This window comes from Lacerta agilis, chromosome 1, assembly GCF_009819535.1.
Source record: "Lacerta agilis isolate rLacAgi1 chromosome 1, rLacAgi1.pri, whole genome shotgun sequence".
Taxonomy (NCBI): domain Eukaryota; kingdom Metazoa; phylum Chordata; class Lepidosauria; order Squamata; family Lacertidae; genus Lacerta; species Lacerta agilis.
This window is the reverse complement of record NC_046312.1, coordinates 48,704,867-48,731,780: the sequence shown is the minus strand read 5'-3', so window position 1 is coordinate 48,731,780 and position 26,914 is coordinate 48,704,867. Positions and strand designations below refer to the sequence as shown.

The 26,914-nt window shown below is 42.0% G+C and overlaps 1 protein-coding gene across 2 annotated transcripts in view; it reads right to left on the bottom strand.

Moving 5' to 3' along the window:
* AMBRA1 (autophagy and beclin 1 regulator 1) overlaps nt 1–26,914 on the bottom strand; it is a 157,490-nt gene that overhangs the window by 76,095 nt on the left and 54,481 nt on the right. For both annotated transcript variants that reach the window (XM_033148786.1, XM_033148795.1), the window contains 4 exons: nt 21,226–21,312; nt 18,428–18,610; nt 5,990–6,070; nt 5,806–5,906 (listed from right to left, as the gene is read on the bottom strand). In XM_033148786.1, coding sequence (XP_033004677.1) covers nt 5,806–5,906; nt 5,990–6,070; nt 18,428–18,610; nt 21,226–21,312 — 452 coding nt within the window. The remainder of the gene's footprint in view (nt 1–5,805; nt 5,907–5,989; nt 6,071–18,427; nt 18,611–21,225; nt 21,313–26,914) is intronic.

The following is a 26,914-nucleotide window of genomic DNA, read 5'->3' as shown; positions in this document are numbered from 1 at the left end:
CTTCAAACTAAACTAGTGTCATCTGAAAAAAAGCTCAACAAGCAGCTATAATAATTCAAATAAAACTATTCACTGAAGAAAGCTGCCTGCAGCACCTCAAAAGCCTTTTGACCAACTTGGCCTTGCTTAGATCTTTCAAAAAAAGTCTCTCTTAACTCCTAGTAATAAAATTCTTGAATAAGTAAACATGAAGGCCAAAGGTCTATATTCATAGACTGAAAAAGCAGTGAAATGACATCCTCTGATCTGTCATTAGCAATGTAATCATGATGCCAGTACCCACTTCCCCATATGATAGTGATAATTACCAAACAGAAAGCTAATAATTTCCTAACATTCTCCTCTCTACAGTGACAGAGACATGCTGTCACAGAATATCTCCTCCCATGTAAAAGGAGACACAGGCATGCTAAAAACATTTGCATATTCCTATACTCTTTTGGTGTATCCTTCTGAATACAAACCAGCACTGCTCAAAAGACTACCCTCCATACTGTTGCAGTAATCTCCAGCATGCAAAGATCAAAATGGAGAACAGGGAAACAGGAACATCAGCACATTTAAGACACAAGCTGGGTTCAGACATCACTTTAAATACTGTAACGTGCATCTTTAGTTTTACCACTTACTGTTCTCCAGATCCTGTTTTTGTCCACCATACATTGATGCAAGTAAAAGTTGGCTATGCTCTACTATAAACCATGGGAACGGGCCAGTTTATTATGGATTTAACTCAACACTTAAAGTTTATGCATTCACTCAATGAGTCTCAGTGCATTAATGAATATGCAGATGATCTGTCAATTCACTTTTGGCATCCTGTGTGATTCTGCCCCCAGCACAGCAGATGGTTAAAGTTAAGTATGCCAACTGGCCTACCTGCGCCATGGACTACAACCACCTTATTTAATAGAAGATGTTTCAAGTGTCAGCTTGTATTTACTGCTTAGAAGAGGTCATCTGAGACAGCAGAAGTATCAAATACATTACATCAATTATTTCATTTGTAAAAAAAACCTGTCTTACAATAGGCTTGGTACACAGATATCAACATAGAACAGGTTTAGAATTTTAAAAGTGATGGATAGCCCTGTTTTATAACACTACGATGAAAGTCCCAACAAGTCAAGATGACATCAGAGAAACAAAAGAGAGGAAAGGCAGGAACTTGCAATAAGAATTCCTTTTGAAGAGTGTGGTGGGTACAAGCCATCACATATAAGGGTACATGTGGCCTATTACATTTGTCATTCATTAATTAAACACCATCTTAGCAAAACTAGGTGAAATGCTCAACAAAATGCCACATACTGGTTTTGCTGTCCAACTAATAGTACCAGAGATACTGGCTCTGGGTAATAGAGCCTAGGAGATTCTAACATAAAATCCATCTTACCAGAGACCCAACTGAAGGGAGAAAATTTAGTATTAAAAGGGTTGAAAGCAGAAGAAGTGTCATTCCAGTACACTGAGAAAGTCTGAGCAGCTACTTGGAATATGGTTTCCAAGGCAACTAAACCAGCTTGTTAACATGCTCACTTTCATCATTAAAGAAAAAAGTTAAAGGTAATTGGGTTAATTACTGAAGCAACAGCCAGAATACAGCCAGCATACCACCACTAATTGTCCATTTACCTAAAGCGTTTAAACAGCAGTTCAAATTCCTACTGGGGTGAAATGTATCACAATTCATTCACTTGAATGAGTAGCTTACATAAAAAGTGAGTGGATAATCAATTAAAGAGCCATGTACAGATGCAGAATTCCCTAACAAGAAATCATTTCTTACAGACCACAGTTGCTGTATTCAGATGATCTCCAAATCCTGGTTTGAATATGCAAATGAGCTTTTTCACCATATATGACATGAGCACAATAAATAAAAAATATCAAAACCATTACTGAAGGGATAAACCAGTAGATAAAATAAAAAGTACACCACTGCATCAAACAAAGAAAATTGCAGTTAAATAATCCCCAAAGCCAAAAACCAAACTATTAAGCCAAAACAAGCATACAGATATCGTGAGAACATAACTGAATATAAATCAGCTACAAAAAGCCCAGAGCATCAGGACAAGGTTTGTCTGGCTTCTGAAGCATAATAGAGAAGGTGGAAGGCAGATGTCACCTTCCATATATGGGATACCAAAAAAAGGCCCTTCTGATAGCCATCACCTAACCTAAATATTACTGGAAAGGGCACCCAGAGAAAGACCTCTAATAGCACTCTTAGTTGCCAGGTAGGCAGACACAGTGCCATTCAGGGGGTGGGGGCCTAAGAGGGATATCTGGCCTGGGCCAAAAAAAATTAGACACATTAATTTTTTGGCATTTGATAAGTTTCACAAATTGTTTTTTTGCAGGCTGGAGCAAATTGTGACACACACTCTCCCAGTTTAGAGATGTAAACTAAAAGAAGAGGTGCAATTTGGTAAGACTCTTCTTGTTGCTGTTAAATGATATATATTTTGTCATATGCTTAGCATCAACTGTGATATTACACAAAAGCTCTCCTGCTCTTGTCTGTGAGAAGAGGCTGTGGTTTGCAAGGAGGAACTGGTGGTGCTAATGGTTAAATGGTGTAGGATGCATCACAATTTGATTGGATAGAATATTGCCTGCATAGTCCCTGTCTCTTCCTTTTGAAGAGTGTGGTGGGTACAAGCCATAGCATGGCAAACAACAGGCATCTCTGGTCTAGGCAAATGGACACTTTTGCTAGTGGGCTGGGCCTGGGAGATTTGTTTGCACCAGCCTCTCTCGTGTCCCTGGCGACAAAGATACTGATTCAGTAGTCAGCTTACCCTCAGGTGCCTCCCCAAGAGGAGGCTCTTTACTGACAGGACTGACATTAGTGGTGGCCCTTTAGGAGGTGCCTGACAAGAGGTCTCTGATATCACAGGGGTGAGACTCCTTTCTGAAAAACTGCTTCAACCTTATTACAGTGGTCTACGAACAGCCCTGTTAATAAACTATTCGGTGAACGAATTCCGCAAAACCGTAAGCAGGTGTTCTGGTTAGCTAACTTTGCCCCGGAAGATGAACAGAAGCCGAATGGTGGAAGGGCACCGGCAGCAGGAGGCCTCATTAGGGAAACCGCGCCTTGGTTTAAGAACGACTTTGGTTTCAGAACAGACTTCCAGAAAGGATGAAGTTCATGAACCAAGGTACCACTGTATTATTTATTGAATTTATATACTGCCCTATACCTGCAGGTATAGTTCCACCCAAGAATACTTGTGCTATCCGAATTCAGCTTCAATCTATGATCCCTCAGTCATCCCATTGCTGACTACAGGATATTAAAGCGAGTATGAACAGTGTTGCCATAGCTCGGTAATTCAAATGTGAACTTAGTTCAGTGTCAATCTCTACTGTAGTGATCACATAAGGAAACAACAATAAAGTACCTAGAAAATCAGAGTGTATTTTTTTTAAAAAAGTAATGGTATTTACATGCCTAGCACTGTTGGTAGGTAAGGCAATTCAAATGTTATCTCGTTCTGATGGGGAGGTTCCCAAAATGCCTTTCTGGGGTGCCAAATATTTACTTGTATCCAATGCCTAGGTTCAAAGATATCAACAAGTATAAGTACACTCCATCAAAGTAACATGAAAGGAGACTTCTACTAGCAGCTAGAAGAATCTGCCTTTCACCCTCAAAACTAGCTAACATTTCTTGTTATCACCACAAGCAGCTGAAAGATTCTTAACAGGGAGCAGAAGCAGATGTCTCCAGCTAAGCAGAGCGGGGGGGGGGGGGATTCAGCAGCGTTGCCTGGCAGCAAATTATCATCATCTCCTGGTGAGCTATTTCCATATTCCTACAACAAAATCCCACACAGAAAACCAGAATAGGGAAAGGATGCATCTTGTCGAAAGGCAACAAGCACTAGCAAAGAGGTGCTTAGCAACCTTAAAGTGTTGCAAGAAAAATGTAAGAAATGGGGATATTGTATCATACCTGGTAAAGTCTCCTTTCCACAGATGAGCAAAGCGACAAGATCACTCCTCAGCAAAGAGGAGGGAAAATGTTAAATGTGCCCTTATCTGGTAGAGGGAGACTCCTACCCTCAGTCTGGAATAGCAAAAGACTTGAAACAAGAACTTTAATGACTAAAGAACAATGCCAGTCAAACAAAGAGCCTCTCAAGAATTTTTGAGCCATATGGAATCTGAAATTGTGGGGTGGATGGAATGGCCCTCCCCCTATCCCCAGAAGTTTAATTTACCAGATAAGACAAAGCAAAATTTCCCCTAGTCATGTCTACTCCTATTCAATAGGTCTTACTCCCACATAAGTGAGGTTAGGAACGCATTATTAGTAAGTGGACAACAGTATTATTATCATTATAAATATGTGCCCAGATCTTATTTGGCATACCTATTCACAGACATTATGCTCTTGGTTATTAGTCAGGGGCACAGCAAGGTGGGTGCGTTGGTGGCGGTGTGCCCAGAGTGCCATCCTGGAGGGGGGTGACACTTGGCGCCCCCCCTGCGACTCCCAAGCTGAGCCCCACCGCCCGGTAAAGAAGCCTCACTCAGCGGCTTGTAAGGTTGCCGCGGGAGCAGCAGCACGGCTGGACTGCGCATGTACGGAATGCCGCACATGCGCACTCTGTCCATGCTGCTGTCACGCGCAGCAACCTTACGAGCTGCCGAGTGAGCGGCAACTCGTAAGGCTGCTGAGCGCAAACAGCAGCACAGACGGACTGCGCATGTGTGCCATCCCGCACATGCACAGTCCATCCGTGCGCCATGGCGCATGCGCCATGTTGTCACGATGCATGACGCATGCGTGCTACGGAGCGACACCCCACCCCGGGGGGTGCCCTCACATTTGCGGCTCCGTTCGCCAGTGGTTACAGTCTTCTTTTACTAACTGCATACACAAAAAATAGAACAGCTCTATACCTTTTCATCAGAATGCAACAGAATAAATACATTACAATAGTGGCAGCCTTCCGTATGTTGTTAGCCTACAACTCCCATCAGACCTAGTCATCAAGGATGATGGGAATTGTAGTCCAACAACATCTGAAGGACATTATGTTGGCCATCTCTATGTTAGAGGATCTCCAAGAGCTCAATAAGGCAATAAAGTCCCTCAAAAAGAATATGCTTATTTAGCTTACTACAGCACCCTTTAAAATTCAAGAGCACATTGCTATAGGATTAATTTAGACAAACATTAGATCATTCTTGCATTAGGTACTAACAAATACCAAATTCAAGGTCCATGAGCCACCTCTATAGAAATTCTGTCATCACAAAAAATCTCATTTTATCTACCTTCTACCTACTCACACACAACATACTTTCTAGTTGGCTGTGCGCTATTCGTATATATTGCCAAAGGTTTAATATGCACCTATTAGGATCCTAATTGAATCTGAACTGCTCTTGAGAAGTTTTACAGCCCAGAACATGAACAAGGCACCCTATAATTGAATTAGAGGGACCTGCAGCAAACTGATCATTAGCTTGTCAGAATGTTAATTTTAAGAGAAAAAGAAACAGAAACACTTATGCTTTTGAAAAGAAGTTTTCAAAAAACAATCTGCCTATCCTTGTTCTTGAATTCAATTCTAGGATTTCCCTGCATGCAGCTTTCTTTCCAAAAGAATGTGCTATCAGTAACGACGAAAAATGTGCACACATGGATAATACAGTCACTCTGGAGTCTATCTTTGCATTTGTAGATTGTAGCCAGGTCAGTTTTGATTTTCATACCCATCCTAGCTCACCTATATACCGGTAAGTATCATATTCAAAAAAAGAAGAGCAGGAGATCCTTACCTGCCAAAACCCTGTTAACAGAGGAATGAGTGGCCAAACCAGGCTGTCCCCGCTCATGGAAAATCCCAGCATAAGGCAAGTACTCTGGCAGCAAGAAACGCCTAAAAGGGGAGACAGAATCCATGAAAAATACTACCAAACCACTGAGACCAGGGTTAATGCATGCCACATGTGCAGGTCTTACCTGGGGACAAAGCGCCCAAGGGATGGAGCAGACATGCGGGCATTCCGAGGAGCTCGATGTCTTGATCTGTCTCCGTTGTCCCTTAAGGTGGAATAAAGAATATGTTAATTACAGATTCCACATTGCCAGGTTAAGACATGAGAACTCTTCTAAGCCATTTCTACTGCACTACAGTAAAGGTCACCAATTTAATACACTGATCTCACTCATGCCTCACATGTGAGCAGGAAGTAGGACAAACTGTGGAATAATCCACTATTCCCACCATAATAATATGGACCAATATTCCTATTTTAGCAATTTTCCTGAATAAAATATTAAAACTGAGGAGAGACAGGAGAGACACTTGTACATCCTGAACATACAGTATCAGAATTTAGTTGCCTCCACATATTGCTTTGAATGAGGATGGGTTCTATAAAATGCACTTTTACTCCAACACCTTACATAGATAGCTAAGGCTCCACAGGCTTACAGAGAAAAAAACAAGTTACTGTTCATGCTTCCCATTCCAAGACATCTCCATCTCATTAAGCAGCAAACCAATTGTGCACCACCATTTAAGACAGGGGTAGGCAACATAAGGCCCGTGGGCCGGATGTGGCCTAATTACCTTCTCAATCTGGCCCGCGAACGGTCCGGGAATCAGCATGTTTTTACATGAGTAGAATGTGTGCTTTTATTTAAAATGCATCTCTGGGTTATTTGTGGGGCATAGGAATTCATTCATCCCCCCCCCCAAAAAAAAATAGTCTGGCCCACCACATGGTCTGAGGGATGGTGGATTGGCCCACAGCTGAAAAAGGTTGCTGACCCCTGATTTAAGAGCACCTGCAAGGAAGACATGCATGCCATATGCCATACAGTTTAACACTAAACCTACACAAATCTCTTCCTAACACTTTACCCTGGTATGTTTCAGGAGCCCACTACTAAAATTTTAAAGGCTCCTATTCTATTTAATTCAAAGATTAACATTTCATTTTGATTCTCCCGTGCCTAAGAGACACCCCAGTGAAAGATGGTGGCATTGGTACTCCTCTGAAGAGTGTTTCTGAGAGGCAACTAGAGCACCGCCAGGTGGGTATTGTCTAGGTCCTTCCTTGCTCAAAGAGGCAGAAAATGTCATCCTTTCTGGATGTGAATGCCTACTCTTCCCCTTCTGTCTTCCCGCCCCCCCCCCAGCTATGTTGAGTCTTAAGTGATTCATTCATACAAGGTTCATACACAGGATTCAACAAGTTAGTTCTTACTTAGTGTTCATATAATACAGCAATGCTATTGTCCTGTTGTGTGAAAGGATAGCTGTACATTTCTCAGCCACCACCAGCTAGTGGTGCCTTAGTGCACCTTCTTAAAGTGACACTCAAGTTAGCTGCTCACCACTGCCTTTCCCCTAGCAACTGGGTGATCACTGCTGGAAGGTGGAATGCTATTCTGATCCAGCAAAGCAGTTTCAATATCCTTATGCCTGTCTGAGTGGTTCTATGGTATGTGTAAGGACGTTCAGTGGTTGCTCATGAGTAAAGCGCCAGACACAGAACTTCTAAAAACAAGTTCTTTATTGTGCACCGCTATGTAAAGTGGAGCAAAAGATCAAACGTCCTTCCCATCACTCAGCAGTGTCCAGGAATGAGCTCTTCCTGTTCTTTGTCCAGCAAAAGAGGCGCGGGATTCTAAATCCCCGCCTCCCCCTGCCACGTCCTTCCCGTCTGCGCCCCCGGAGCATGAGAACCTGACCCCGTTCCCCGCTATCTCTCTGGTGCTCAGGCTCTGTCATCCTTTCAGAGCCCCTGCACCGCCTTCCTGCCTCTAACTCCCCCTCCCCGCTGGAGGAATGGTCACTTCTGGTGCTGTCGGGGGAGGACGAACTGGTGATCAGCTTAGGGGGTTCTCTATACTGTAAACGCTCCCGCGACCCTACCAGCCGCGGGGAGGGGGGTTTCCTGACAGTATGAAAACATTCAGCATTTAACAACAACAATAAAAGGAAATGGAGAGGCTGGTGTTGCTATGTTGCCAGCTCAAGGTTAGTTCAGCCCCTTCAGAAAATAAAACTCAAGAACCTTTCAACTGCTCAAGATTGGTAGATGGCATTTATGTAGCGTATCAATGCTGCCAAGAGAGGGCAAGGAAAGCAGATGTTATGATTGCAGTGCAAAGACAAAACAATGCATCACAAGTTTTTAAAGTGCTATAGTAAATTTAATAGCTTAATTTTTACTCTGACAGAGTTCAATGGACCTGTTACCCTAAAGGGAATGTATATGGGATCGCAGCATATACAAACATTGAATAAATTACTTATGTAAGCTTGCAAAGGCAATTTAGCAGCAAAATGGCAATTAACAGGACATAGTATACTGCAATATTTTGAAGGTATTCCCAAGAACAGAAAAAGATGCTACAGGATAGGAATCTTAGGGGTTTTCCTGCCCAATGTCAGCTGTAACCCAGGGCATAGAAACTGAGAATTCATCTGAATCAAGTAATACCCGAGGGCAGGAATCTACTGTAAAGATAGCCATCAGGTTTCCCCAAGTAATAGGGTAAAATTCAAATCCCTGGAAAAAAAAAATCCCAATAGACATAGAAGAACAGGAAAACCAGCAACTATCTGGAGTTTTGACATTTAAAAAAAGGCCACTCAAGGTCAGGGTACCAAAAGCAGGAAAGAGAAATAATAAGGATAAATAGTCTTGGAGAATGTAGGCAGAGAAGGATCCCTTAGGGACCAAGCAGAGGTTCTCAAAACTTTCTATCCCCAGGGCTCACTTGAGAACACTGAAAATTACTGATGCCCACCAGTAACAACAACATGGCCATCCATAGAGTGAACCAGTCACAAAATTATGGCTGACTGAGGTCGAACTTGCATATTTGGAAATTGCTATTTTTCTCCTCATAGGATTACCTTGTGGTAGGGACTTGTATAGTTCAGCTTTCCTTATGCTAAGTCAAAATACAGGAAGGAATTCAACATCACAATATGACAATCGTTTTGTTGAGGTAAGCATTTCAGCTTTCCAGAAAAAAATTATCCTTGCTCTCCCCGGCCCCAAGGTGTTCCAGGGGTTCTTCCAACCCCATGAGAGCCAATTTCATGGGGCTCAGTGGAGGAGATAGGGGAAAGCCCCATTGTGCAAACAGAAATCCTGGAGCAGGACTTTTGCTTATTGGACTCATTAGTTGAATCGTGCTCACAGGTTCTGAAGATACTGTGCCTCATTCTCTTCATCTCAGGCAGAAGTTGCTGATCCAGAGGATGATCAAAACAATGAAAGCTTTTTCTTTTATATTTTCCTCCTGCTGCAACATGCTTCAAAGTATTTTTACTCCGCTCCTGCTATTTCTTCTCCACTTCCCCTTTCATACTTAATTTGTACCACAGACTGCCAGGAACTTCTGAGTTTTCATCAATATTCCCCACTTTCCCTCCTTTCTTCTTCTTCTTCTTCTTCTTCTTCTGTTATTGTTGATGTTGTTAAAACCAGTGTTCTGCAGCTCAGAAAACTGAAGCTATTCAAAAATTGCCTGCTTTTTATAGAGGGCTCTATAAATAGCTAAAATAATGAGATATTCATGGAAGTTCTTAACCAGTTTTTCCAGCAAGTTTATTTTTTTAAAAAAATATCTCTTTAGAATTAAATCACACTTCCATGTTCAGCTCTTTTCAAGAAAACAGCTGGATGTGTGGCAGTTTGTTACAACGTTCTGCCCTGGGCCCAGTATTACTGTCACCACTCTTATAGGTATTTAACTTTCATTAAATACCTATAAATGAACCTGTCAAGAACCACCGTTGGCAGGACTGGCAGCAACAGCAGCAGATATATTCTATGTTTATAATACTTTATTCTCTTGCCAATTATTCAGTATCAAATGTGCATTTTATATTTGATTTCCTTTTGAAACGTTTAAAATAAAAAAATAACTTTGTTGCATTAAATGTGCATTCTGTAGTTGACCTCTGTATTGTGTCTTCTGTATACAGTGTCTTCCTCTTCTTTTTTTTTAAATTAAGAATTTATAAGATTTTCCAATTAAAAAGCCAAAAACAATACAATACAATACATGGTTAAACACTCCAGACTCCCCCCTCTCCCACCAAGGGGAACAACAAATATAAAACCCCCCTCTCACAGAGGTAACAAAAATCATTTCACATTTAACCACATATTTTCCAAATCATATCGTAGAGCTGACCCTCTTCCTAGGTCAGTTAGTTAAATTCCCATCATTGCTTCTTAAAGTGACTTCCTCATTCCCCCCCCTTACTGATTTCCAAATTATCACATAATTCCAGATTTTTTTAACTTTAACTCTAATTTAAAATCCATCTCATCATTTTTTCTATTTAACATTTCTCTACTTCCGCCTCATAATACTTCTGTATTTTCTCATTATCTTAACCAAAAATTTCCATATTACTCGTACTCCTCCCTCCCTTTTGGTCCCAGAATTTGTCTTTCAAAGCATTATCCGTTATCTCAGTGTCCATATCCAATTGTCATAACCATAGTGAGATACAATATCATTTTAAATTCAAATATTTTACCCTATACCCTCCCTTTCGAAAAACCCGCCGAGTCAAAAATAGCAAAGTCCTGTAACTGTCCATCTAGTCGCAGTCCTGTAGCCTTTTCACGATCCAATGGCAGCTGCCTATGTAAGTTCATTTGATTATCGTCCTCCTGGATCCAGTCTTTAACATTGTCACAATCTTCTTGTATAAAAACTCCATTTAATGTGTCCTGTTCCAATTCCTCTTTTTCAGCATTGTCAGTACTCCCTTCTTCCTTTTCCTTCTGTTCTGGTATAAAATCCTCCAGATTATTCTCAGTCTCCAATTCTTTATGTGAAATTGACTTCAATCCTTCTGTCAATTGCCCAATGCTGTTGATTCCCACGGCTACTTGCTGCAAAACTTCCAAGGCTTGTTTTACAAACTGTGAGGACCGTTTTCCCTTTGTCATCTCAAGATCGAGTTTCAACTTGCTAGTCACAACAATTTATTACTTGCTGCGTAGATCCTTACTGCATTAGTACGCCATTTTTTTATATGTTGTTAGTGTCCGCGCCGTCTGGACCTCCAGGAAGCAGGAAAATACATCCAATCCACTTTTAAAACTAGATACACCCATACAGAAAGTTTGTTTCAATCACATTAACAATAGCTTCAGCTACAAAATCGCACTGTCTCTTAATCTTCAGCGGAGAGGGACTGACTTCCGTTTTTAGAATCCCCTCCGAAGCCAAATCAAATCAAATTACTCACAGTTTTATCTTCAGATTTGTCCATTTGTCCATTTTTTCTTTATTTGGAAGAACTGAAACGCTGTAGCCCCTCAGTACCGCAGCTTCGCGCAGGCAGGGAAAGCGGTATGTCCGATGCGCCGGGGCTCCACTCCCTCGCTCTCGGGGGCTCAAAACAGAGCCTTACCGGGGAGGGAGGAGCACCCTTCTGGCACCCGCCGGATGACCAAGCCCCCAAAACTCTCGATTTGGGGTTCTTTGGGAGTCTTCTGCGCTGAAGAAGACACCCCGTCCCTGCCGCGCTCAGGTTTGCTCAGCCGAGCAAAACCTGCGACTGATGGCAGCTCTGCGCTCAACCGGAAGTCCTGTATACAGTGTCTTCTTAATGGACTGAACTATAAAGTTAAAAGAAGTACCACAAATTAAATATTTTAATTACCTGTTTTTTGCACTGACCTAACACTCTTGTCAACCCTTTTTAAATATCCCTCTTGTTGTTAGTAACTTCCCTTCATTCAAATCAAAATGTCTGCAATGATAAGTCCACTCTAATATTCTTAGGTTATCAGGTTCCCTTCTTTAAGCAAAAGGATTAATCTAAACTACTAATTTATACAACTAGCCAATTAATACAACTGCTATGCATCTAAAGCAGGGGTCGGTAGCTTACCTGGCCTTGGGCCAGTTCCTCCGGTGCCGATTGCGTGGCGGGCATGAGGGTGGGGGAGCGTGCACCCATCCACGCGTGCACTTGCTTTTTCCGGCATGGCACTGGAAATAGCTTGTGCACACATGTCATTTCCGGCACATTTCTGGTGCAGCGTAGCACCATAAATAGCTTGTGCGCATGGGCCTCTGCAGACCCACATGTGCGCTGGAAATGACGCTTGCGCAAAAGCTATTTCCGGTGCCGCCCCAACCCGGAGATGGGCAGCATGCCGCGCAGGTAAGAGCGGGTGGCAGGCGTCATCGGGGGCCGGATAGTTGGCTTGCGTGGGCCGTATTCGGCCCGCGGACCTTAGTTTGGGGACCCCTGATCTAAATCCAAATCATCAGAAAGTCCATTTAGAGTAAAAGGGAGAGGTATCTTAACAGATTAATCTTAAATAGATTTTCCTCCCCAAATTATCTAAAAATTGTGGTGCTCAGTTAAAAGGAAACAATTAAGTTAAAAATAAACTTTTAAAACAATTGCTAAGATTTTGAAGGATTTATCACCATGGAGAGGAAAGAAGAGAGATGTATGCTGAATAAAAGAACATTCAAATTACACAAAAGCATTTTCCTGACAGGATATGTATTAGACTGTGGAAGCAATCTCCCAAGAGATGGACTAAAAATGTAATAAAATTTAAGAGGAGAGGAAAAACACTAGAAAAATGCAAGGAACAATTTCATATTGGCTGTAAAAATGCTAGTAGATTAGATTCTCCTCTTGCCACTTCGAATCTCATTTTTGTACCAAATTTAATTTATATAGTAGCAGCCAGGTAGAGCCAGATTGCCATGCTCACCAAGTTCTAGACAGCCTTTCCCACTTGTGAAATGCCATTCCCTCCCTACCTATGACATGGGAAACACCAAACTTGCCAATTTATCAGTTAAAATTTTAAGCCAGCAGGGCTGCAGATAGTGGGTTATTAATGGCTCTTTCAAAGTGCTGGGGGAAAAACACAAAACTACAGCCTTGATTACGTCTCACATGGCCATTTAAAGAATAAAAAGATTTCTACAACATAGAAAAGCACTTCACAAGATCAAGTACCTCTGACAAGTACCAAATACAAGAGGATTCATCACCTGGTCAAATGATATGCAGTGCAGCAGAGCCCTGCTAAATGCCGAAGATGAATTGCTATAGGAAAGCCAATTTGAAAAAATGAAGTCACAAGTCTGCGTCCTGACCCAGAAACTAAATGAGTCTCCTCTGATCCTACTTGTCTCACTGATAAATAATTAGCAAGACAACAATGAACTGTTATATTCAACTGTAGCAATGGGTCACTGGATACCATGGCAATTGGAAGTTTTCTGAAGGGAAAGGCAGAACACTTGGCAAAAACACACCCATAAAAAGCTGAAGTGTTAATAGCCACCATATGAAGGAAGCATCAGTACAGATTAAAATGGTAATAGGGATGTTCCTCTGAAGAGGGAGCTTGCAATGGTGAACAGATACTCTTCCCTTATTTGTCTGAAATTGTCGTCTCCCCTGCCCTACCTCACAGCAAGCAGGTAGCAACTGTGGCTGGCAGGGAAAATCAGCAAATATTGGAAAGCAGAATCTAGCAGAGGGCTTCAAAATGGTCAAAGGGCTAGAAAGAACCATTTCTATCCCTGCAGGTCTAGTATAAAGAGTTGAGATCACTTGTTTAAGTCTCCACAGAAACCAAAGAAAGGAAGATTTATTCCGTAGAAACAAAAGAATGTTCTTCTCAGACTACTTCCACATCTACTGCTAACAGCATTCCATGGGGGGGGGGGGAGAGCAGGCTGAACAAGCTCTGTGCAAATTAAAAAATATTAACTCGTACTATACAAAGAACATAGGAGGGAATTCAACACTGTGCTATGGTGAACATCCCGCCAACGCAATCACTGCAGCTTCCCAGGTGGAACAATTCTCTGTTTTGGAAGTTCTCTTGCCCCCACAAGCCAATTACAGAGAGCACTGCTGGGAGGAAGGGGGAGGCCCCACTGTGGAAGCAGAAGCCCCAATGCAGTAGTATACACGCCTACCTCATATTTAATGGGCTTACTCCCAGGTAAGTGGTTAAAGGATGGCAGGCTAGGCTTTGGGTTTGGGTTGGTATTGAGGAAAACAGGGTTCTTGTGTCTTTAACAGGTCCAGAAAAGCTGGCGATACCTGGTGTACTCCATTCACAACAGAAAAACACTCAGAATGGTTAATTTGTCTCATATACGTTAGACAAATAGGCCCACTTTGTATTTTAAAAAAGGAAAGGCACAAAATAGTTTGGCTATAAAACATCATTTGAAGAATATGGAAGTAACTTAGATGTCATACAACCACTGATCCAACAACCAAATGAATGAGAGGGCATGAAAAGTAGAGGAGATACAACTGCCAAACAAATTATTTTATATGAAGTGGTTTCTATTAAGTAGCTCACTCTTGAATGCAGGCATGTTTTTATGAAACGGTGATGAAAAATTTCAGAGGTTTTCAGACAGAGCAACTCATGGTCCTGAGAATCTACATTTCAGTGTGTGTCAAAACACAATAAAATCTGCATATTTTTCCATCGCTTGCTGAAGACAGATGGCAGAATTCAGGACATTGCCATATTTATATGCAGAAAATTTTCAGTCTAAGAATGTAACCTTTCTGTGCTCAAGGAAACTACTTACAGCAGGTCCAACTCCTGTGAGATACTTAGGAACAATTATGTTACTGCATTATATTTAACATACATGCAAAAAAAATATTAGATGAGCTTCACAACTCATGCGCCTAATACTAAAAATGTGCTGGAGAATTCTGGAAAATCCCATGAATGAAACTCTGCAAGCTGGGTGCATGACAGTGGCTTCTTGGAGAAAATAATAATTTGATGGTTATGTTGAAGAGATTTTTCCCATTCCCAAACAGATATAGATCTAGTCAATGTTCGAATTTCATTAGTGCGAGCAGTTTCTGAGCTCTGGATACAGTACTGTGCCTATGATTTCAGATTAAAACTGTAGAATGGAAGGAAAGGAAAACCGTTTTCTGCATCCCCACTTCCAGGTAGTGTCTCAAGACTGAAGAGGAGACCCTCTTAAGAATATTAGAAGGGTGGGCAGGGGGAGGACTAGACCATCTGAAAAATGAACATAATATTTTAGCTGCAGTTCATTTATTTTCAGCTTTGTAGTCTTGTTATAAAAAAGTGTGCCTAGACATTCCGTTGTTGCGTCCATAACGTAGGTTTAAGGTGCCATTTAGATCCCAGCTTTCATATCTCAGTTTCTAACACTAATCTAGTCAAACTATAGGTCTGTGTCTCTCTCTTCTTTTTAAAATCCGGCATGGTATAGGAGCTAGATAAGAGACTGGAACATGGGAGACTTAAGTTCAGGTTCTCTACTCCTCAATAAAGTGGGCTAGGTAACTTGGTGTAAAGAACTCTAAGCCAACCAACCTCATGGTGCTTTGAAGTAAAAGGCAGGATACAGATTTAATAATAGACCATCTTGGGTGCTTTGGCAGAAAGGTGGTACATGCAATAATAAATAGGTGTAAAGTAATACACAGAAGAGTGTAGCAGTAAGTATTATCCTGAACAGCAATGTATGAAGTTTCAGGAACAGAAACTGTTCTCCCAAACAACAGAAGCAACACCACCTACTACCTAAAGAAGGATGTGTACAATATTGCTGCTATCACACAAGAATGATCACTTGGAAAAGATGAGAAAAGTCTGTATCATATTAGAACGTAAGAAAAACCCTGATGGGTTAGAGTAGACCAAAGGCTTAGTCAGTTCAGCGTTTTGTTCCCACAGTGGTCAACCAGATGCCAATAGGAACCACTTTATGGCCAGTGCTCCCCAGCAACTGATACCTAGAAGCATACTGCAGCCTTGCTAACTTTATGCTCCATGACTATCACCTTTCCACTCTATAAACAGGTTGTTTAAATAAATATCCATAATTTATATTTTATATAAATAAATGCAAAGGGGGGGGTGATGCCAAGAAATTCAGAAACACAAAACCTTCATTGAGGAAAGGAAAGGTTCCACCTAAAAGGGCCCCTCTACCAGTTTCCCCATCAGCCAAGAAGGGTAACCGCATAGAAGAGAATACCTCAAATGCATAGAGGAGCAGAGATCACAATGGAACATTTGTTACCAAAAAGTACAGCTATAGTGCATAGGACAGAAATGCACTCCCTTCCCTACTCAGCATGAAATAAAAGGCAGTTTGGGTATGGCTGACTGAATCACTTTCCTGAATGGACCCCTTCCCTGTTTGAATATTATCTGCAGGGGAACACATTTCTCCACAGGTATCTGCCTAGCCCTGTGAATGAAGAATGTACCAATTCTTTTTAGCAGTCAAGCCCCCTTCCCTAGAGGATGAATAGGAGGCTGTAATGGAAATAACTGAAGGTTGCTCTTGCTGAGCTTTCCCCATCACAATAGGCCTCAGCAGGCTGCCTCACTCGTACTCCTCCAGCCTGCAGTGCTGCTTAGGGAAAGCTATTAGGCGGCTGACGCTTCTACATATCTCCCCTCATTTACATCTTACACAAACAAAACCACAATGAAAGGGGGAAGACACACTCATTCCCCTGCGCTTCCGAGTAGTTAATTGCTAGAGCATGAAATGACAGCTCCGAAGTACAAGGGTTCTGCCTCCACCATAAATTCTCTCCCCAGAAGGTTATTTCCTGCTGCTCTAGGAGGAGCCCAGTTCAGACTACCTGGTTCAACTGGAATTCAAGGGCATGAGCAGTTTGGATTTTTACCCAAGCTGATGGCACAATAGAATCAACATGAATTGTGATGGAGTACTCCATCTACTCAGTCCTGGCTGGAGAGCACTTTTGAGGAGGTAAGAAATAGCTATCCCAGTCAAGCAGTTTACAGGTCATATGATTGCTAAGAACCACAGAGAAGAGTATTGTGGAGACACGCTGTACTGTACTTTGAGATTAGAATTGCTGTAAGAAAGATCACTTGAAAGTATCCTTATTGGCTTAGAAACTGAATAAACAGGAAGCAAAACAAAAACAACACTCATTCACTTAAAAAGCAAAGAGTCTTGTGGTACCCTAAAAACTAACATATGAAGTAGATTCTAGAAAATGAATAAAATTGTTAGCTTTTAGGGCACTATAAGATGCTTTATCGTTGATGTAAATTGTTACTTATTTGTTTGTCATCAAGAAATTCAGGAAGCGAAAGTACCAGCTTAAGGAGGCAGCAGGGTTGCAGATATTCATTATGAAAGCCATAACATAAGAGACTGAGCAAATCAGACAGGGATATCTAGCCAGTCTGGAATTACTGCAGCGTTCAGCTCTGATTAGGGGGCTTTTTACACTGGATCAATATTCTCAGAATATGTGAATTTTAAAGCCCTATTTCCAAAAAGTCATTTTCTCTTCTTTCAGCCCCCTGCTCATACAACAACCACAACTATGGGTTACTGTGGCAATGAACCTTACCAGTTATCAGGTGTACTCTACACTTTTGATAATTATAAGTTCTGTGGCATATTAAAACATACGACTGCATTAATACATTCAGGGAACTGACAGAAGCTTTCGTTAATAAGCGATTCTTAAGGAAAATATGAATAGACAACAGAACACCAAAATGACCATTCTCTTCCATTGCACGAGTACTAACCTTGGAAAGCTGAATAGGGTTCAAGTTTAGCCAGCTAGTGTGTCTACTTACCTATACAAATGCAAAAACAATTTGAAAAGTTGCAGCAGTTGCCTTCCATTTATTAAAAATAGACTGGTTAATGTGTTCAGTTATTGAGGAAGGATTCATCTAACACAGGGGTCAGCAACATGCGGCCCACGAAGACGTTTTACCAGCCCACCTGTCACCAGCAAACCGAGCCGCTCGCTCGGCAAGTCCCCTGCACACTGCGTTAAACCAGCGTGGCAAAGCAACTTGCCAAGTGGTGCCGGAAATGGCATCTGCGCACGCACAGATACCAGAAACTGTGTCTGCGCGTCCAGACACCGAAAATCGCTTCTGCGCAGGTGCGATTTTCAGCGTCTGGGTATGCGCAGAAGCGATTTGTGGTGCTGCAGACATGTGCAGATGCGATTTCCAGCATCGCACTGTGCCAGTCTGGCCCACGGACGATCTCCGTGGGAGTGTTCCGGCCCATGGCTGGTAAACTGTGCCGACCCCTGATCTAACAAGCTGCATCAGTGCAAGGTGAGGGATTCCGCTTACTCCACAAGGCTTCTCCTCCTCTTGCCTCAAACTGGCTATGGCAGGAGGTTGGGAGAACCCCCAGAACAGCGTGCAGCAGGAGGAGAGTGGGGATCATTCCATCTGGCAAGTTGCAGCACTAGTTGATTCTCACCCATGGTCTTTGAGAAGTATGAATGAAACCTGCTATCTTATTAAAAAGAAACCTCAATGTGCTTATGAACAGAAGAAGAGAAGAAAAGTCAAGAATGGTGAAATAAGAACGGACACTTACTCAAAGTCTTCAAATTCCAGATCATTTCCTTCTACAGATGGACCTGTATTCTCAGAAGTGGAAGCAGAAGATGAAGATGAACGGAGCCGATTCTGCTGGTATCGCATGGAGCGCTGACGAATACTATCTCTGCGTGAAAGATACTGGATCATTCTCTGGGCATAATAAGCAGCAGGAGACAACCTGAAAATATGAGACCATTGTTAGTTTAGAAGCAAGTCTCACCAGATACAACTGAACTTGCTTTCCCATTAAATGTTTAGCATTGCCAACTTTATTGTCCAAATCTAAATCTGCAGTTAAAAGATTTCTTCCACTTCCTGAACTTTGCTGTATCCATACTTCATACAACCAATATCTAAGGTAGGTCAGTGTTACACCCTTATTACTTTTGTCGTGGGGGAGTAGAGACTGAGAAATAGTGCACTGCCATGTAAGTGAGTTCACCAACCAATGTGACAGCTACAGTTCATATTTCCAACTTTCATTCTTGGCTGCCCTGTTGACAGCCAGTGGGGACAATTAAAAAAGTGTCTCAGACTCCATAAAGTTTACTTTCAGTTTCAGTCTCTCCCCACCCCACTAAAATATAAAGAAAAATTCAGCCAACCACTTGGATTTCTCTCCCACCCTCCCCAATTTTCTGCTCTTCCTTTCCCTTCCTATTCCTCACCCCTATAAATATGTAATGCATGGAGAATGACGATTTCTCTTTCGATATTAAAAAATGAAACTCTCAACCTGTTTTCTGCAAGTTCAGGTAAGATATATGTTTAAACAAATGATCTACCACCATCATGCCTAGTTTGGCCCTAACTCTTTGCTCAGACAGAATAGTTCCCATCAGCTATATCCAAGGAGTCAATAACTATTGGTCATGATGATTATATCCTGGCTCTAAATATCAGTTGCTGGGAAGAGCTATTGCTCACAAGCAGAACTTCCTAAAGGCACTTGGTTGGCCTCTATGGGAAAGAGGGCTGAGGACTAGATGGACCTTTGATCTGAACTCCAGGGCAATTTTTGTGTTCTTGTGTAGTAGACATTTCCTCACATTTAGAAAATAAATGATTCAGATTCTTGTAACTCGAATCCATTGGTTTGAGTCAAATAAGAATAATCATGAACTGACCATTGAACCTACCATCCAATAACATTAGTGTATCCAAGACATAGTAATATTGGCATCTCTTAAGTAACACACTTGCATTCCAGAATTTAGCTGTCCTTTGCAAAACACATTACTTGTTTTTTTGGTAATCATTCTTTATATATGTGCAATGACAGACCTAAAGTGCTGTCAGGATGGAGAAGTCAAACAGGCCATTTATCCTGTAAGCCTTCTGTTTAATTGTAAGCAGGCGGCAACAAATTTTAATAATTTTTTTGTAGGTTAGGAAGAACAGATTCCTAAGTATTTTATTTCAAATCCCAGTGATTTGTGATATTTCAGGAATAACTGTTGGCATTTTTTTTTGGCCAATTCCTTTATCACTCTAATTATATCACCTTTCATATGGTCAATTTTTCAACACTCTCATTTGATTCCAACAATAGTTACAAAGTTCCCATTATCTCAAAAAAAAAAGCCAACCTTGCCTTCTCTTCTTTGAACAGAGATCAATCACTTTAGACACAATTGATTTTATCTTGGCCATATATGGATCAGCCTACTTTTTCTGTAGGATCTGCCCTGCTACCAATTCATTCACACAAAGCTGTTTTCATTACTCATGTTACATTACTTTTTTCTTTACTTAACCATCAATCCTCCTTTCCCTTGCCTATGCCTAGTAAGGAGTTTTTGTGCATTTTTTTTACCTTTAATATTCAGTTTTTTCAAGCTACACTGTTCACTTTATTCTTTGTAGAGCTGTGTTTTTCGAAAAGCTCTGTCATCAGTGGCACCTTAATTATAGCACCCAAAGAATTTCCTACACCAACACTTCCTCTCATTACCTTATTATTTCTTAATTTTTTCAAAAGATGCTTTCTACGAACCCCTCCTTCTGCACTCTGAATTCCCATGTCTTACTCGGATCCAAATAAGTCATCATCAACATTATTCCTTGTTACTACATCATTCATTCCCATCCTATTAATGATGTAGCATATCTAAGAATATGATGTAGCATATCTAAGATATGATGTAGCATATCTAAGAAGACTTATGTGCTTCTGATCACAGCATTATCTTGCACATTATATAAGGAGTTCATAGTCTCTATTTAGTTCTATAGATACCTCTACTCTTTCACTAACACCATTCGAAACAGGCTCTGCACAGTCCAGACCACTGCAGGAGATGGTTCCTTAAACAAAATCCTTATTATTTTTTATAGCAACAACAACATAATTGGTACGCCATCTGTAACTATGAACAAAAGGCAGCTTTAGGCCTGGAAAAGCATATGAAACTTTTTCTTCTTCTTTTTGCAACATGGGAGTAAAAAGCAAAGAAACTGACAGGAAGGATAACAACAAACCAATGTGAACAAATGCTAGTGGTATATATACTTACCGGTAGTTTCCATTTCAGACTCATTTCAGGAAAAAGGGAAATGGCTTAAGCTAAAGGCTTTATAGAACAAGTGTGTCTTGAAGGGAGAGACAACAAACAGAGTAATTTTCCTTTGCATTCTCTTCTTCTCTCTAGGTATGTCTTTTTCTTTAAATGAGTGGTAGTGTAAAAGGTATAGTCAGAGCCTGAATACAATGAAAAGCACGTCACATACTCCTCTTATTTTGGGGTTCACAGGAGCCCACAGAGTTATCTTTGGATTCAATTCTGTCCTTACCTAGCTGGATCAGGATAGATTGGATGTTCCCGAGATCCTGCCCCATCATAACGGGATAATGAAATGAGTGAAGACTCCAATAGCCTCCTAGGGAAGAAACAAAAAGCTTTAACTGGAAAGTTGAAACTACTAGCATTCCATATGTCCACCTTCTTGACTTCTCTCAAATTAAAATGTCAAAGTCTATATATTATTTGGTGTTTTTTTACCCACCCACCACATCTTCACAGCCAGTGTAACAATGGTGGAACTCAATTAATTTCACCTTCTAGTGAAGTCATGGCCCAGTTTCTTTCACTGTTCACGTTATTAAGAGCCTTACAAGTAAAAAAAAAAAGGACCTTTATGATCTAATATTCAATGAACTACAATCCTCTATGGGTTATTTCAGCACAATGTCAACAAACACAGATTACCACACAATGCACCTAAGATAGGAGCATGGAAATAAATCAGATTATATTCAATTTCCAAATACCACTCCCTCACAGGGCTATTTCAGATGTTAAAGTTCCATTAAAAACATTAATAGAATATAGGCTAGTCACACTTGCAATCTAACACTTTCTCCCCTATGCACACACAGTTGGAATAATATTTGCCATGGTTCCTCCACTGAATGCACATCTCACGAACAGGCAGCAAAAGAAATGCACATGGAATTGTTGGGTGTACATAGTTGCTGCCGCCGCCACCCCGCCCAATTATTCGTGTTAATTTTCTGTATGCCACTTACATTACTTAAAACTATTTAGTATTCCACTAACAATCACAAAAGATATTACTTTGTTTTTTGTCCAGCCAGCCAAAATTACCAAATACCATAACAGACATACAAACGAATTATGCAAGGCTGTTGTTAAAGGGATTGTTCTACATCAGGGGTCCCCAAACTTACCTGGCCTCGGGCCAGTTCCTCTGGCGCCAGTCGCGCAGCAGGCCGGAGGGCAGGGGAGCGTGCGCCCATACACGCACACACTCGCTTTTTCCAGTGTGGTGCGGCACCGGAAGTAACTTGTGCGCATCATTTTCGGTGGACTTCTGGTGTGGCGCAACACTGGAAATAGCTTGTGCGCATGCGCACAGGCCTCTGCAGACCTGGAAGTGCACCGGAAATGACGCTTTGCACATGGGCAAAAGCTATTTGCGGTGCTGTGCCGCACCAGAAGTGTGCTGGAAATGATGCTTGCGCATGCACACAAGCTATTTCCGATGCCACGCCAACCCGGAGATGTACAGCCACGCCGTGCCACGCCGGAAAGAGCAGGCAGCGGGGGTCAGCGGGGGCTGGATAATCGGCCCGCGGGCCTTAGTTTGGGGAAGCCTGTTCTACATCGAGTAAAGTCTATGGGCTGCATCCAACATTCTCTGTACACTAATGCAAGGGCTCTTGTGCTAGCAGACAGTTGACCTTTATTGTTGCATGACAGAGCTCCAATACCACAGTTGTGCTTCTAGAGACTGGTGATCTATTGTGCATCCAAGTTACCAGCAATCTGCTTATGCATTCTTTTGCAGAACATTATGCTGATGTAAATAATTACATCAGCAGAACAAGTATACCACTTAATGGGTTAAACGACAGAGCCTAGGGCGTGCCGATCAGAAGGTCAGCGGTTTGAATCCTCATGATGGGGTGAGCTCCTGTTGCTTGGTCCCAGCTCCTGCCCACCTAGCAGTTCAAAAGCACAGCAAAGTGCAAGTAGATAAATAGGTACCGCTCCAGCAGGAAGGTAAACGGTGTTTCCGTGCGCTGCTCTGATTCACCAGAAGCGGCTTAGTCATGCTGGCCACATGACCCGGAAGCTGTACACTGGCTCCCTCGGCCAGTAACACGAGATGAGCGCCGCAACCCCAGAGTCGGACACGACTGGACCTAATGGTCAGGGGTCCCTTTACCTTTACCAGGTTTGTCAGACCTGGAATATGGTTAAATTTATTAGGTTTAAGATTAAACATTAAACATTGAACTCTTGGGCTGGGGTATTGTTTAGGGGGAGGTTGTTGCTGTTATTTATATTAATTTTTTGTATCTTTGTTTTAGATCTTACTAGCTGACCCGGCCACGCGTTGCTGTGGCTTAGTGTTCTCGAAGCGACTGGCATGAGTTTGGCCAAACTGCGGGAGGCAGTGGAGGATAGGGGTGCCTGGCGTGCTCTGGTCCATGGGGTCACGAAGAGTCGGACACGACTGAACGACAACAAGTGTGGTAAATTGAAAAGAGAGAAAAGAGAAGGTGACGTTTTGAAGTTGTACAATATCATAATACTTGAGGGTAGACTATATTTTTTGTTGTCCCATTGTTTGTGAAGATATATAGCTTTTCTATTGTTTCTCCGATGAAGAACATTATCTCTAGGTTGGGATTGATCTCCGACTATAACAATTGCAACTTCATCTATATGTGGAGCATTGAATAGTTTCTCCCTTAAATTGCAGAGCCTTGCAATGAGGACATATGTCAGAGCCTTGCAATGAGGACATATGTCAGTCATAGTGCCGATGAGAACACGTTTGTTTAGACTATAATCATAAGTCGGGTTGTACCAGAACGCAAGACGATTGTAATTGTGTAATTGCAGAGTAGGGAGTTGTGTCTGACGTTGAGCTGGCATTTCTTGCTGATGGGTTTCGGAGTTTCTCAATCTCCGTCGTTCATTGTGTTGGGAACATAGGCATTGTGAAAGTTGAAAACGCGTTTCTTGTGCTCGTAAGTGTGCATCCTGATGTCTGGTTTCACATTGATCTGGTGTTTCCTCGGTACGTATTTGAGTCATTCTTTGTCTTTGTTGTTCATTTCTTGATGAACGTTGTTCCTGAGTTTGTTTTGCAATTACACGTTGTGCTGCTTTTGTTGCGCGAGTACCATGACCTATGTGTTTTTTTTGCGGGGCATTATTTTCTGTTATTAAAGGAGATTTATTAAGCTGAGAAAGAAGGAAAGTTAAAAAAAAAGACATGGAAAAATGGCAAAGAGGGTGCTATATTTTTTTTGCATAAAATCACGTTTTTACCTGTGCAAGGTGTGGTATCTGTACAATGTAAGTAATTCAAGATGGCGGCCAGTACTCTCCCTCAGCCTTCCTTGCCATCCCCATGTTATCTCCTCGCAGACCGTCTCCCTCCGAGTTCGCCCCGGCCCCGCTCGTCTCCTCAGCTCCGCACCTTAGACCTGTTCCCCGCACGCCTCACACCACCTCTTTGCTTCTCAGAAGTTGAGCTGCAGCCGCCTAGGCCCCGGAGCAGGGCCTCACGGCCCACTGCTACAGGACAGAGCCTGGGCCCGCGGGCTACCTGCAGCCTTCTCGGGGCCTCCATGTCGGCGGGTGCTGAAGCCTGGTCCCGCACGGGGTAAGGGCCTAGATGGGGTCTGTCCTGTGCTGCTTATTGGGCGGGGCCCGAGACAGATCCAGGGAAATGCGGAAGGGAGAAGCCAGCGCTACTGCCGCCTGAGCCGCCTGCTCTTCAGGCCAGGAGCCGGGCCGGGCCGAGCGAGCGGATTAGAAGGAACCGGGCCAGGGACAGGAAGATGAAGTGCACGGGCAGCGGGCCTCTGGTAGCCCTTCCCGCTGCAGCTGCCGCTCCTGCCACCGCCTCCTCCGTTCCAGCTCGGTGGTAAAATTCTGCTCCGGTCTCAGACTTGCTCAACTCAGCGCTGGAGAGCGGAGGGGTGGTGACGTAGGAGGGGGCGGTAAAATGAGATGACGTCTGTGGTCTTTGTTGTCCGCTGGAGGGCGCTATATTTTTTTGCATAAAATCACGTTTTTACCTGTGAAAGGTGTGTTAACTGTACAATGTATGCACACACAAACACTCCCATGTGGCCATGGAACGCTGTGTCCAAATTTCAACGGAATCGGTCAAGCGGTTACGGAGACAGGCGATCGGTCACAAACATCCACCTTTTACATATATATATATATATATATATATATATATATATATGTGTGTGTGTGTGTGTGTGTGTAAATTGTTCGATTTCATTGTGTATTTTTATGTTTATTATTTATGACTTTTGTTATGTTTGTAATCATGTGTTTTTTCATGTTGAAAGCCACCTTGAGCAAAGTTTGAACTATGGAAAGGCAGCATACAAATAAAATGATGTATGTATGTAAACATCTCCTCCCATATGATTTTCATTGAAACTTTCTTGGGAGACCTGCTGAAACGGTCATCTTTAGATTTGCTTTATTGTACTTTGTTTATTATGGTTTATTTTATTATACATTCCTTGCTGTGTCCTTTGATAGAAAGGAAATAAATAAGCTGGATAGGCAGACAGACAGATAAGCCATTAAAAATAAGGAACTCTTGATTTCATAATAACTACCATAGTGTAGTATGGATCTGGATTAATATCATATTGCCATATTAAAAATGCAAATATTTGCGTAAATGAACAAGCTTGACATAACTTAGGAGTCTGCGGAGTTTAATGATTCAGCGAAACTGGCTGTTAACGGAAAAAAGCAACCGTGTTTTGTCAGAGAAAAAAGCTTTCACATAGAACTACATTCTATGTACACACAATTATTTCAATTACATGTGAGTTGCACACACAGCTATCATGGATGTGGATAGATAATTTTGTATACATATTTTTTATTAAATTTTCTGTTTTACCATTTAAAATACTTATTTTACATCCTTAAGATATCAATGACTTCCCTTCTTCTCTTTCCATGGTTCATTTTACATATCATAAATCCCTGCATGGGACGCAGGTGACGCTGTGGGTTAAACTTCAGAGCCTAGGGTTTGGCGATCAGAAGGTCAGCGGTTTGAATCCCCACGATGGGGTGAGCTCCCGTTGCTCGGTCCCTGCTCCTGCAAACCTAGCAGTTCGAAAGCACGCAGTGCAAGTAGATAAATAGGTACTGCTCTGGCAGGAAGGTAAACGGCGTTTCCATGCACTGCTCTGGTTCACCAGAAGCGGCTTTGCCATGCTGGCCACATGACCCGGAAGCTGTACGCCGGCTCCCTCGGCCTATAGAGCGAGATGACTGCCGCAACCCCAGAGTCGTCTGCGATTGTACCTAATGGTCAGGGGTCCCTTTACCTTTACCTTTTTTAATCCCTGCATATTTTACAAAAACTATACCATTTAGTATTCCATTACTGCATCCATCAAAACTTATTTACACTGTTGAATTTATCTTAATGCTGCCAGCATTTTCAGCTTTACACAATTATTTCCCATATATTCAATGAACGTTTTCCAATCTTCTTCAATCTTGTTCTCTTATTCTATATGTTAAGTCTGCAAGTTGTGCATATTAAGGATAGATAATTTTGGTAATTTGAAAGAGAGATGACCCTGGCCTCTTTCAGGCCAGGGTCACACAAGGCAGTAAACCAAATTCCCTGGTCCTTTTAATCGCCCACTGCTAATATATAATTAGTCTGGAACTGTATTTCACATTTCAGTTATCCTTCTAGATAATGGATCAGGGACCTTTGGCCCTCCATGCAAGCATGGTTAGGGATGATGGGAGCTGTCATTCAGCAACATCTGGAGGACCAAAGATTCTCCACAACTGTTCTGGACCATGCACCAATCCTTAAAGGCTGCTTCTTTGGTAGTCTGTTTCTGTTAAAACTGTAAGAGGCTTGGGTCTAGAATCGCTACGCCAAAGGATGACCAGTCCCAATTAATATGACTTCTAACAATCAATACCACAAACAG